General features: G+C 34.2%; 2 protein-coding genes and 1 pseudogene across 2 annotated transcripts; all 3 read left to right on the top strand.

Moving 5' to 3' along the window:
• On the top strand, window positions 1-3,868 carry LOC131615672 (probable galactinol--sucrose galactosyltransferase 1). Its single transcript, XM_058886819.1, has 13 exons — window positions 1-256; window positions 477-742; window positions 911-1,001; window positions 1,123-1,171; window positions 1,256-1,347; window positions 1,441-1,548; window positions 1,640-1,774; window positions 1,866-2,276; window positions 2,366-2,507; window positions 2,592-2,659; window positions 2,812-2,946; window positions 3,045-3,262; window positions 3,346-3,868. Exons 1-13 carry the CDS (start codon window positions 66-68, stop codon window positions 3,720-3,722), a joined length of 2,283 nt encoding a protein of 760 aa, XP_058742802.1. The 5' UTR covers window positions 1-65; the 3' UTR covers window positions 3,723-3,868.
• A 1,811-nt stretch (window positions 3,869-5,679) lies between these two features.
• LOC131615674 (cytochrome c oxidase assembly protein COX15) lies at window positions 5,680-9,142 on the top strand. The gene is made up of 7 exons (XM_058886820.1): window positions 5,680-6,004; window positions 6,766-7,064; window positions 7,256-7,481; window positions 7,564-7,809; window positions 7,922-8,032; window positions 8,346-8,477; window positions 8,675-9,142. The coding sequence occupies exons 1-7, from the start codon at window positions 5,804-5,806 to the stop codon at window positions 8,843-8,845; spliced, it is 1,386 nt and encodes a 461-aa protein (XP_058742803.1). The 5' UTR covers window positions 5,680-5,803; the 3' UTR covers window positions 8,846-9,142.
• Window positions 9,143-9,656: 514 nt separating this feature from the next.
• LOC131615673 (probable amino acid permease 7) lies at window positions 9,657-12,369 on the top strand (annotated as a pseudogene).
• The last annotated feature ends 859 nt before the right edge of the window (window positions 12,370-13,228 follow it).

Here is a 13,228-nt window from a genome sequence, read left to right as displayed (position 1 = left end):
TTTCTCTGCTTCATCAATTCTCACACCTCCTCTCATTCTTTTTCATTTGAATTTGCAACTAAAAGATGACTGTAGGAGCAGGAATATCTGTTGCTGATGGCAACTTGATGGTATTGGGAAAGAAAGTTCTGAGTCATGTTCATGATAATGTTCTTGTAACTCCTGCGTCTGGTGGTTCCTTGCTCAACGGTGCATTCATTGGTGTTTCATCTGATCAAAAGGGTAGCCGCCGAGTTTTTCCTATCGGCAAGCTTGAGTATGTTCATGTCTCTCCTTGAATACTTTGTTTTATCTTGTCATAATGAAAAACTTTCTGTTAGTTATTTGATTATTTTGATGATGTTGTGTTGATACTGTGTGTGGTATAAGGATTAAAGTGGCCCCTTTTGGTTTTTGATGTTTATTATGTTTACAATTGTTAATGTTTGAGATTGGTGACACAAAGTTTTGATTTTTATTTGTGTTTTTTGTTTCAGGGGTTTAAGATTTATGAGCCTTTTTCGCTTCAAAATGTGGTGGATGACACAGAGAATGGGTAACTGTGGAGAAGAAATCCCTGTTGAGACACAGTTTTTGCTTATTGAAGCACACAAAGGTTGTGATTTTGATGGAGGGATCAACGATGGCGAAGAAGATCATGATGGTTCTACTTACGCGGTTTTGTTGCCTCTTTTGGAAGGAGATTTTCGGGCAGTTCTTCAAGGGAATGATCGAAATGAAATTGAGATTTGTGTCGAAAGTGGTAAGTTTTCTTCATAACAATACAACATAATATCATAAACTTGTTGATGTCATTTTTATTGTAATTCGGTTATTCTCTCGTGTCAAACTGCATAGACTAATTTCTCGAGTTAGGTAGGTATGCAATGCACAGTTACTAATGTTTGTTATGTATGTATGGTGTTTGAAGGATGTCCTGATGTTGAGGAATTTGATGGGACTCATTTGGTGTTTATCGGGGCTGGATCGGACCCTTATGAAGTTATAACAAACACTGTCAAGTGAGTTTCACGATACTATGTTTGATAACGAAATTTGGTCAATTGTACCTACGTCTATGTTCGCCCGAGCGACCTGTCAACATATCAGTAACTGAGTCATTGATTTTTTTTGTTTGTTTAGGACTGTTGAGAAACACATGAAGACATTTTGTCATCGCGAGAGAAAGAAGGTAAACATCATTTTTCGCTTTTAAAGTTAAAATTCCATGGCCTTATTGTAACTTGAAGTTCATTTACCTACTTGTATTATTCAGATGCCGGATATGTTGAATTGGTTTGGTTGGTGTACATGGGATGCTTTCTACACCAATGTAACTTCGGAGAATGTGAAAGAAGGATTACGCAGGTTTTATTTCTTTCCATTGAGAAGTGATCAAATTCACACGACTTTTGCATCATATAGTCATAAACTTGTATGTTTTTATTTATTTATTTGCAGTTTTGAGGAAGGTGGAATTCCCGCTAAATTTGTGATAATTGATGATGGATGGCAATCTGTTAGCATGGATCCCAATGGTATTGAATGGAAAGCCGATTCTGCGGCAAAGTAAGTTTCATTGTCGAAAAATAGATTATAGTTCCATACATTTTCTCAATGTTTAATAAAAAGACTAATTTTCTTGTTTCTTCTTTAACAGCTTTGCGAATCGGTTAACTCATATAAAAGAGAATCACAAATTCCAGAAAGATGGTAAGGAAGGTGAACGGATAGAGGATCCTGCAATGGGACTTTATCATATTACCAATGAGATAAAAAAGGATCACGCCGTAAAGTATGCTATTATCATTTTTCTTCGATGTTCTTGAGATATTCAGTTCAACAAATGATGATCTTCGAAAAAATTTCGTCGTTTTTGTTTATAGGCAAGTGTACGTGTGGCATGCGATAACGGGATATTGGGGAGGTGTTAAACCTGGTATTAGTGACATGGAACACTATGAGTCGAAGATCACATTCCCTATCTCGTCTCCCGGAGTTAAATCCAATCAACCAGATGAAGCTTTAGATACAATAGCCATCAATGGACTCGGTCTTGTGAATCCTGAGAAAGTTTATCACTTTTACGATGAACTCCACTCGTATCTGGCGTCTGCTGGTATCGATGGTGTCAAAGTTGATGTTCAGAATATCCTTGAAACTCTTGGAGCCGGACATGGTGGGAGAGTGAAACTTGCAAGGAAGTATCATCAGGCCTTGGAGGCATCGATCTCGCGAAATTTTCCTGATAATGGAATCATCTGTTGCATGAGTCACAATACAGATGGATTGTATAGGTAGAGATTGGTTACAAAATATTCAAGTGAATGCTTTGACGAAAATCCCTCAAATAATGACTTTTTGTTAATGAATTTACTTGATACAGCGCAAAACGTTCAGCGGTTATTAGAGCATCAGACGATTTCTGGCCGAGAGATCCTGCATCACACACGATTCACATTGCGTCGGTTGCATACAATACTATTTTTCTTGGAGAGTTTATGCAGCCAGATTGGGACATGTTTCATGTAAGTTGTTACAAAATAAAAATCCAAGTATGTGCTAGCTTCTTCCTGAGAGCTAATAAGCTTTGAATTTTTTATGCATGTTAGAGCCTACATCCAATGGCTGAATATCATGCTGCTGCAAGAGCCATTGGAGGATGTCCTATTTATGTCAGGTGACGATTCCTTACGATGACTTCTCTTGTTCAAATAAAAGCGGTTGTGTAATGTTTGTTGTCTTAGCGAATCACTGAAACAATTTTACACTGACAACGCATATCCATTAATCTATTTTCTTAATGTTGTGTGCGCTTGTAATGTTGTGCAGTGACAAGCCTGGACACCATGATTTTAATCTTCTGAAGAAGCTTGTACTTCCTGATGGTTCTATCCTAAGAGCTAAACTTCCTGGAAGACCAACCAAGGATTGTTTATTTGTTGATCCTGCTAGAGACGGAAAGAGGTAAAGAATCGATAATTCTTGAGCTACTTAAATATACTTACTTGACCAATTGATGTATTAGACGGTTCTTTAATCTTGGATATTTTTTGTGGTTGCAGTCTTTTAAAGATATGGAACATGAATGATTATTCTGGAGTTGTTGGAGTATTCAATTGCCAAGGAGCTGGTTGGTGCAAAGATGGAAAAAAGAATGTTATCCACAACGAGAATCCAGGCACAGTAACAGGCATCATTCGGGCTAAAGATATCGACTTTTTATCATCAGTTGCAGATGATAAATGGACAGGAGATGCCGTTATATTTTCTCATCTTTCTGGTATGTTTTAAGGCTCCACGACCGGAAGTTATCAACCAAATTTTTTCTTTTGTTTAGTAATTGTTTATGATATCGATTTGCAGGAGAAGTAGTTTATCTTCCAAAGGATGTTTCTGTTCCAATTACCATGAAATCGCGAGAATATGAAGTTTTTACAGTAGTCCCTGTGAAGGAGTTACCAAATGGTGTCAAATTTGCTCCTATTGGTTTACTCAAGATGTTCAATTCAGGAGGGGCTGTCAAAGAGTTCGGTTCTGGATTTAACGGAATTGCAAATGTTTCGATGAAAGTGCGCGGGTGTGGCCTATTCGGAGCTTATTCATCGACTCGGCCGAAGTTGATAAATGTTGATTCAGAAGAGGTGGAATTCAGTTACGAGGAAGAATCGGGATTGGTGACTATTGAGTTGAGTGTTCCGGAGAAAGAGTTATACCAATGGAACATTTCTATTGATTTTTAAATCAAATACTTTAGGTAAGTTAAGGCAATTTGATGAGTCTATATGGACCAGTAACAGAAAATGTCTTTAGTACCTATTTTTTGTAATGTATGACTAGAATCAAATGAATGAATATCACAATTCTTCTAGCAACTTTTTCACTATAACTCAATCCACAGTTTTGAATCTACTATAACTCATTTCTTATAATGAATAAGCAGACACAAATGAATGAATGTTTTAAAGCTTTTTTTATCAAACTTCTGGTAATATACCTGAGCTATCATTTGGTTTTGGTATATGTTTGAAAATTGAAAGAGTAAATGAGATTATATATAAACATCTAAGAATTTGCTAGAATATTTCAATTAAGTTGTTCTATAAAGAGTTTATTAGAAGAGATTCTAGCACTGACCTGAATTATTCAACTTTTCATACAATTCACTGCCATGTGTTGAATGAAGATGGTATAACTTCACAGATCAAATTTGTCACTAAGAAAGAAGTTTCACAAGTCTTAAACTTGACGAAACCTTCAAGAACTCTCGAACTCGATGGCTTTCGTGCATCTTTTCAAACAACACAGACACATTGTGGGCAATGAAGTCTATAACCGTATCATTTTACATTTAACACGATGGTCAGACAATCAAGCTCACTGATCCGATTTAGTAAGCATGAAGTTCTTTAAGCACTTGTAAATATAAAATCTAATGCAGTACCACGTCCTAATGGTTTCAACCTATTTTCTTTACGACAACGTTATGGGAGAACATTGGTGATGACATTTTTCTTTTTGCAAAAAAATGTTTTTGAGAAAATTTTTATTTTCTCTATGAGACTCTTGAATCTCTTACTATGTTTATTCTTAAAGTGTAATGTGTAATGTGACTTTCAAATTAATATCTAAGGTCATGATCAGTCACCTTAAACCATTGCTTAAGGATATGGTCATTAATCTTCAAAGTAACTTCATTTAAAAAAGAGGAATAATGGATAATAATACCATTTTTCATGAGTTTGTTTACCTTGTACAAAAATCTAAGAATAAATATGGTGGTGTTATTATAAGTTCGATACAATAGAGAAATATAGTTAGTCTAAATAAGGTAATCTAATAAGAGAGTCGCCTTAGAAATGCAACCCTTAAATCTTCATTAGGTCCTAAGGAATGTTAGACAAAAATATATATGATAGTCCTCTTAGAAATTCAATAAAAATTAGATTTATAGGTTTGGTTAAGAACCACGACCTAATATGCTTTATGCTGAGATAAAACTCATTCTTATTAGTATTCACCTTTGTTGGCGGGAAGAATCTAAGAAATTCTTATGTTTTTCATACCTCCCTCCCTACTTATAATTCAAATGGTGATTATTGGTAGGAATAAATTATAAATATCATGATAATATTATAAATTTGTTTGTTTCAGTATTTTTAAATGATTTTTGTTGTGTTAAATATTTTTTTAAAAACTTCAAATAAAAAATTGTTTCAAATTTTTTTTCTTTATTTTAGGTATTCCATCTCTTTACTATAATTTTTTTGATATTAAAAATTAAAAAATTATTTCAAATAGCTTTTTAGAAAAATTATTTCAATATATATATATTTTTTTAAAAATTTAATTTTAAATATGTTTAAATATTTAATTATATATATTTATGTTATTCCATATCAAAGTTAGTATTTTAATTTATTAAAAATGAGTTTCAAGAAACCTTTTACTAATATTTTTTAAAATAAACATCATTTTAAAATTGAGAGCTAACCAATTAGATTCTTTGATGGTTTATTCATGATTCCCTCCCTTATATTCCATAAACTTTTTGTCTTTTAAAAGGAACTATTTTTTTCTTCTTTTTTTCTTTCATTTAATTAAATTTTTTTTTTTTTGTTTTTTAGTTATTTGATTGATTAAAAAGTTAGAAGTAAAATCAAAGAAAAAGAAATTTGCACAAAATATTTAGTTCGAGTCTCATTCATATTTTCATTCTCGGTGCACAAAACGACACGTTGAAGCAACAAACGACAATAAAAATCTTCAGAAAATAAAACCTTGGTTAAACCCTGAAACTGAAAGTTTCATACAGAGGAAGAAGATGTTTGGTAGAGGTGCAGTTGGATCAATTCTGAAGCGAAGCAAGGAAGCGCATTTGATTCAGAAGCTCACAGGGAGGAGCAAAACGACGGCGTTTCCCTTCTCCCATCCATCTATCGCCGAACAACAATCGTTCAAGTTTTTGAATCCTTCGGTTTCCGCACATTTCTTTCGAACTTTCCGATCCCATCTTGTTCCTAAGGTTCTCTATTTTGTGTTTTCGTTTGCGTAATATATTCAACTTATCATATTTATTGTTTATTTTTAGTTGAATTAAACTCTCAGTTGATTAGTTGATTTGAATTTTAGAGTTGTGAATTTTATGAATGTTTGTAAATATCTCTTCAAAATAATGTAAAAATGTGATTTTTGGGCATTTGAGATTGGTAAATAAGTAAGGGTATGTTTGAACATAAGTTATGTCTAAAAGCTGATGTGAAGTTTTAAATTTGTATGAGATTTTATTGTTGTAACAACTTAGAATGTGTTTGGTTTCGCGATTGGAGCAGTTAGAATTGATTTTGGATTGTAGAATTGATTTTGACATGTTTGATTGCTCTCGAGTAGAATTGATTCTTTGATTCTGCTTTTCAAAATTGATTCTACTTGAAAAGCTAGGATTTATAACTTTTGAGTCTAAACGTGATATTTTCATAATTAATTCTAATTGATTCTACTTGAAGTTAGAATTTATGACTTTTGAGTCTAAACATAATTTTTGGATTGAAATGTACGGTTCAACTCACTTTTGAAATGATTTTGAGGTGTTTGGTTCTTCTAAAGTAGCATTGATTATACTTGAAGCTAGATTCTATAGCTGTTGGTATTGAGATGTTTATTCGAATTGATTTTTATGTGTGAAATGTCAATGGCATCATGGGTAAATAGCTACTATGTTCATTGTGAATATATAGTATGTATAGTTAGTTCTATGTTCTGAGAAAACAATTATGATGCTATTAGGGTCAACATGTGCCATTCACGAGGAACTTTTCTAAGACGGTGTCTGCTGCGGCAGGACAAAAGGAGGGGCTGAAGCTGCTCGTGACAGGAGGTCCTCGTGCACAGAAGGCAATTGGAATATGGCTGTTTGGCTCTGCTGCATGGGTGTTTAGCATGGTGATACTTGGTGGTTTAACGAGACTTACTAGATCCGGTCTTTCAATGACTGATTGGAAATTTACGGGTGAGTTCCCTCCTTTGACAGATGAGGCATGGTTGGAAGAGTTTGAGAAATATCAGCAGTCGCCTGAATACAAGCGGTAAATTGTAAACACTTGCTTTCTGAAACTGTGCATATGAAAAAACTAGTTTTTGATAGTTACAATTTTAGTAATAGTTATGTATCTATTATAAAAATCAAAGTATTAGAAGTGAATTGAGAATCAGTCGGAAATAATTGTTGTAGTTTCTACAGATGTTATAGTAATGCTTTGTTGCACACTTCTTGCAGTGTTAATAGAGGGATGAAGATTGAAGAATTCAAGTTCATATATTGGATGGAATATGGACATCGTATGTGGGGGAGGGCATTGGGATTAATGTTTGCATTACCGTATTCATATTTTCTCCATAAAGGGTATATTACAGTGAGATTAGGATTGAGACTCTCTGTTTTGTTTGGCCTGGGTGCCGGGCAGGGTCTCATCGGCTGGTGGATGGTTAAAAGTGGTTTAGAGGTTGGAACATAACGAAAATAATCTCTGTTTCTAGTCCAATTGAACACGACAGCTAGATTCTAATAGTGTTTTCCTTCCTCAGGAACCACCGACTGAATATTCTCAGCCAAGGGTAAGCCCTTATCGTCTTGCAGCTCACCTTACGTCAGCATTTGCTATTTATTGCGGTCTCTTTTGGACTGCACTTTCTGTTGTTATGCCTGAGCCACCTGCCGAATCACTAACATGGGTCCGTGGGGCAGCTAAAGTGAAGAGACTTGCGTTGCCTGTCAGCCTAGTTGTTGGTCTTACTGCTGTCTCCGGTGCTTTTGTTGCAGGAAATGATGCTGTATGTTAGCTTGTGCAACAATTTTGATGCCCATTTTATTTGTACTTGAAGTTATAATTGAGTTGTTGATGAGAATAAAAGATAATCGTTCTGTTTACACGTTGATTGCCAGGGACATGCATTTAATACTTTTCCAAAGATGGGCGATACATGGATCCCAGAAGACATTCTTGAAATGAAACCTCTGATTCGGAATTTCTTTGAGAATACATCAACTGTACAGGTATTATCGCCGAAAAGTAAAATTTGCAGTACCTTTGTCTCCTGACTTGTTTTTAGTTTGTCTTTTTATTTCATTTTCAAGATTTAAGAAATTTGAATTAAGTGAATCATTCAGAAGTAGTTTTGAAGGTAGTAAATTAGCAATAAATTTATCCTTGTAATAGTGATTTTGCAGACAGTTTAAATCCTAGATGTCAGCAATTAAGCCATGAACTTTTATATTGTCACTTGTTGGACACTTAAACTAGACTGTCATTCTGCCTATGCTTGGAAATTTTGCAACATAATTTTTTAATATGCGTTTATTTTAACAGCTCAATCACCGGATCCTTGCTACTGCAACTCTAGTTTCAGTGAGTGCCTTATGGCTGTTAACAAGGAAACTAGACATACATCCTGCAGTGCGGTCTGTGATCGGAGGTGTCTTTGGCATGGCATCTCTTCAGGTTATTATTTCAATTTTATGCAATCTGTACCATTTATCTTTGAATAATGGATACTGTTAGGACCTTTCTGAGCTGAATACTCAAACGCCAAACCCGTTTCCCCATCTTCTTTTCACTGATTCATAAAGTTCGTAACATTGATGATTTTTTTGTTAGATATATTTTGGATATACTATAATTTGTTTGTATGGTTTCAGGTCACCTTGGGAATTTCAACCCTTCTTTCGTATGTACCCGTTTCATTGGGTACTGCTCATCAAGCCGGAGCCTTAACGCTTTTGACGTTTATGTTACTGCTTAATCACACAGTCCGAAAGCCGTCCTTGGCGCTTCTCAAATCTCTGCCTCAGGCTATCAAGGCACACTAATTTACAAGAGTTGAGACAATTATTTATTTTTTGTAAAGGATTGAGACTATTATTATTTCCAGGCTAAGCTGGATATTGAGCTCCTTCTCATCCATTTTTGGAATCTTTTTTATTTGATTTGTACATTTGAAGCCTGAAAGTTCATGATGATGCAATTGATCTGTTAATAATGTCATGTACTATATTTATGTATTTCATGCTGAAAATTAGTGCAGAAAATCATTATGTAATGTAAACCAATACATTTTCAAGGCAAAGAAGTCTAGAATGCCTTGTTGCTTAAGGCACATATTAGAACTTTTCAAGTTGAATATTTATTGATGATAGCATCTCTGTCAGCAACAAGAATAGTTTGGCAATTGACTTTTCAAAAATGCTATGGGAATCTCAAAGTTCTAGATAAAAGAATCCTAATGTGGATAATTTGTGTTTTGAAACTCTTCATTCATTTACAGATACTTTTTTTTTTCATTTTCAAAATAACATTAAGTTAATGAATCAATGTGTTTTTTTTTGTCTCATTTATATAGAGTGGTCAAATATAAACAAGTTGTTGACAAAATTTGAAGACTTTGTCACATATGATGAAAATATGGGTGTGATTCCTCATTCCTGTTACAAGTTTTGATTCCTAACATTCTTGCGTGTTGGAAATGGGAATCTTAAATGGAAATGAATTCATTAATAACTTTTGGTTTTAGTTAACTTCACGTGTTCTTTTATTCTTAAATTGGATGGTTTTTTCTTACAAGTCATTTGTGAATCATGATGTAATGCACCAATATAAGACTTTGAGAACCATTGATTTTTATATTTTTGGTTTAAATCCAATGTTTGGTAAGTACCATTCAACACCTTAATTTCAACAAGTTTATGTGTGTATATATACATTGTGCTTGATGTCTTAATAAACATATATATTGTTCATACTTCACACCCTAAGAAACAAATTAATCCACCATTGAAGGAAGAAAGAAAGAATCTTAGAAACTAATGGGAGATGAAAGAATTATAGACAACGCTCCTTTGATTGATCGCTACTCGTCTTCCGGCGACGTGTTTGCTAATGAGTCTTTCAGAAGAACAGGTAACTAACTTCTGCTTATAAGTTTGACTGGTTGTTTGTTGTATATGTGTGTGAATGACAGATATCATGCAGCTATAGTACCTAACATTCAATTGTTTGTCTGTAATGTGATCGATCAGGTAACGTGTGGAGCGCGGCGGCGCATATAATAACAGGGGTGATAGGAGCAGGTGTATTGTCATTATCATGGTCTGTAGCGCAATTAGGATGGATTGCAGGTCCTATCTGTATTCTAATATTTGCAGCCACTACCCTCATTTCAACATACCTTCTTTCTGATTGTTATAGATTTCACCATCCTCAACATGGGACCATTAGGTGCTCCTCGTACACAGATGCTGTCAATTTGTACCTAGGTTTATCTCTTAAATCACATGATTGTTCGTCCACATTATCAATTTTCGTAATCGATATTTGAATCTGCAAAATCTTAATTTAGTATCTTTGATTAAAAATATATTCTTATGATGATAATGATGATGATAATTAGGAGCAATGAAGGGAAAGGTGTGTGGAGTATTGGTGCATGTGAGCTTATATGGTGCTGCATGTGCCTATGTCATTACATCTGCTACCAGCATCAGGTATAAGCTATGGTTAATTTGGCTACCATTTCTTCCTGAGAAACTATCATACTCGGCTTATTTTAACATTCATGGTCTTTTCTGCAAACAGAGCGATTTTGAAATCAAATTGTTACCACAAGGAAGGACATGAAGCACCTTGTAAATATGGGGATACTATGTATATGGTGCTGTTTGGACTTGTTCAGGTCATAATGTCATTCATACCAGATTTTCATAATATGGCATTGCTTTCGGTTGTTGCAGCTATTATGTCCTTTTCATACGCATCTATTGGACTCGGACTTGGATTCATAAAAGTTATAGGTAAGGTTCATTTTGATTTATTTAGGTTCTGTTTTTACTTATCAATTCAAACCTTCTGATCACTAAAACAAATTCATGTCATAGAGATTCAACAAAGTTTTACGTTGATTGTCGACTGCCTAACACAACCCTCTCCTTTTATCCGGGCTTAGGACCAACTATGCATAGCAAAGCTAACATAGGCAAGATGATCACCAAAACAAATAATATGAGAAAAAGATTTGTTTTTGCACTCATATCAAGATGATGCATCACTAATAAACAACTTAGTTTAGCGATTATATCATAAGCGTTTATCATATAAGTGTTTATATAATAACATGATACTCCCTCCGGAATGAAATATAAGTAAAAGTGGTATGTGAAAGATACATTAACTTTTCAGATACCCTTTTTGCTTATATTTTATTTCGGGGGGAGAACGCTAAAGGAGAACAACGAATCATTAGACTCATACATTGTTGCACTTGTAGAAAATGGAAGAGTTATGGGGAGTGTAACTGGAATACCAGCTTCAAATATCGCAGATAAGTTATGGTTAGTCTTCCAAGCACTTGGCGATATTGCTTTTGCCTATCCATACACTGTCATCCTCCTTGAGATACAGGTAACCTTTACATCCAATTTATCAAATTATTACTAGTGTCAATAAGTCAGTTCCGTCTGTGTTTGTATCAGAAGCATGCTTCGTATGTTGATTTTTTTTTTGCTTTTTTTTTTTGTATTGAAAAAAGGATACTTTAAAGTCTCCTCCATCAGAAAACAAGACCATGAAAAAAGCTTCCATGATTGCAATCTCCGTTACAACATTCTTCTACCTTTGTTGTGCATGTTTCGGATACGCAGCTTTTGGAAACCAAACCCCTGGAAACCTCTTAACAGGTTTCGGTTTTTATGAGCCTTATTGGCTCATCGACTTCGCTAATGCTTGCATTGTTCTTCACTTGGTTGGAGGATATCAGGTAATTAATAGTACTAAATCCTAACAATCAAAGTTGAAAAATTCAGATTCTTCAACATAATTTTACTTTATTTTTCCATTTCAGATTTATAGTCAACCGATATACAGCGCTACCGATAAATGGTGTTCAACGGACCCATCCCAACAGCCGTTTTGTGAATAGTTTCTCCCGGTTGGAACTTCCTTTTTTGCCGGCTTTTCAGCTTAACATATCACGAATATGTTTTAGAACAGCTTATGTGATATCAACAACTGGACTAGCAATCCTGTTTCCTTACTTCAATCAAGTTCTCGGAATTCTAGGAGCGATGGGATTTTGGCCATTGACAATATATTTTCCAGTAGAGATGTATTTTGTACAGAATAAAGTTGAAGCTTGGTCTACAAAATGGATTGTTCTTAGGATTTTTAGCTTTCTTTGCTTTTTGATCACAATAGTGAGCCTTGTTGGATCACTTGAAGGAATCATAAGTCAGAAACTAAGCTGAAAGGTTTATAACAATACCCTCAAAATTGCTTAATTTATTTCATGTAATTAGTTAATGCTACATAAATAACTATATACACATGTAAAAGTTTATACTGATTATTTCTTCATGAAAAATACATGAATAAAATTTTTAGTAGTGAAGTTTGTCCAAAAAAATGTGTGATGATAATAAACAATCATGTGTGAATAACACAATGAATCATCAAATAATTGTGTCTAAATCATAGATATTGATGTGAAAAATACGAAATATCTATAAGAAGATTAGTCAGTTTATCCATTTCTATTTAATTTGTGCAATTATTATTATGATATATTTTTCTTACTCAAGTTTTGCAGAAATCCTCGAACAAAGAATTTGACAATTTTTAGATTCGAAACTTATTGGTTATTTAAAGACCGCAAAGTTAAAAGAAATCACTTCACACATATTTAACACAATATTTAATTTTGTCATAAAAGAAAAAACCACACACATATTTAACATGATGAGTAGTAAAAACTTTATGGAAATGCTGGGCACTTTTTTTTTTCTTTTTTTTTTATCAAAGGAAAATCAACTCATTAAGAACCTAATATTTAATACAAGAAGGAGGGCTCACATGAAAGAAATTACGCCTAACTCAAGAATCGGTCGCCTTAGTAATAGCGTGAGCAACCGAATTTGCTCGGCGCTTTACAAACTTTACCTCAAAGTTGGGAAAATTAAATAATAAACTACAAATAGTAGAAATAATAGAACTAAACTCGGAGAAGCCAATAAGATCAGAGTGAATAGCTTGAGTCGTATTTTGAGAATCACTCTCAAAAGTAACATTTTCCAAATGCAAGTCTATAGCACTATGGATAGCTTCTTTGAGAGGCAAAGCTTCCGCTTCCAAAATTGGGTAGGAACCAAAATCCCAAGCCGCCCCGGCATAGATGAAATTCCCCAAATGGTCTCTAATACACTAGC

The sequence above is a fragment of the Vicia villosa genome, linkage group LG7, assembly GCF_029867415.1.
Source record: "Vicia villosa cultivar HV-30 ecotype Madison, WI linkage group LG7, Vvil1.0, whole genome shotgun sequence".
In the NCBI taxonomy this organism is placed as follows: Eukaryota; Viridiplantae; Streptophyta; class Magnoliopsida; order Fabales; family Fabaceae; genus Vicia; species Vicia villosa.
Note: the sequence above shows the minus strand (reverse complement) of the source record. Positions and strands in the feature narration are given on the sequence as shown.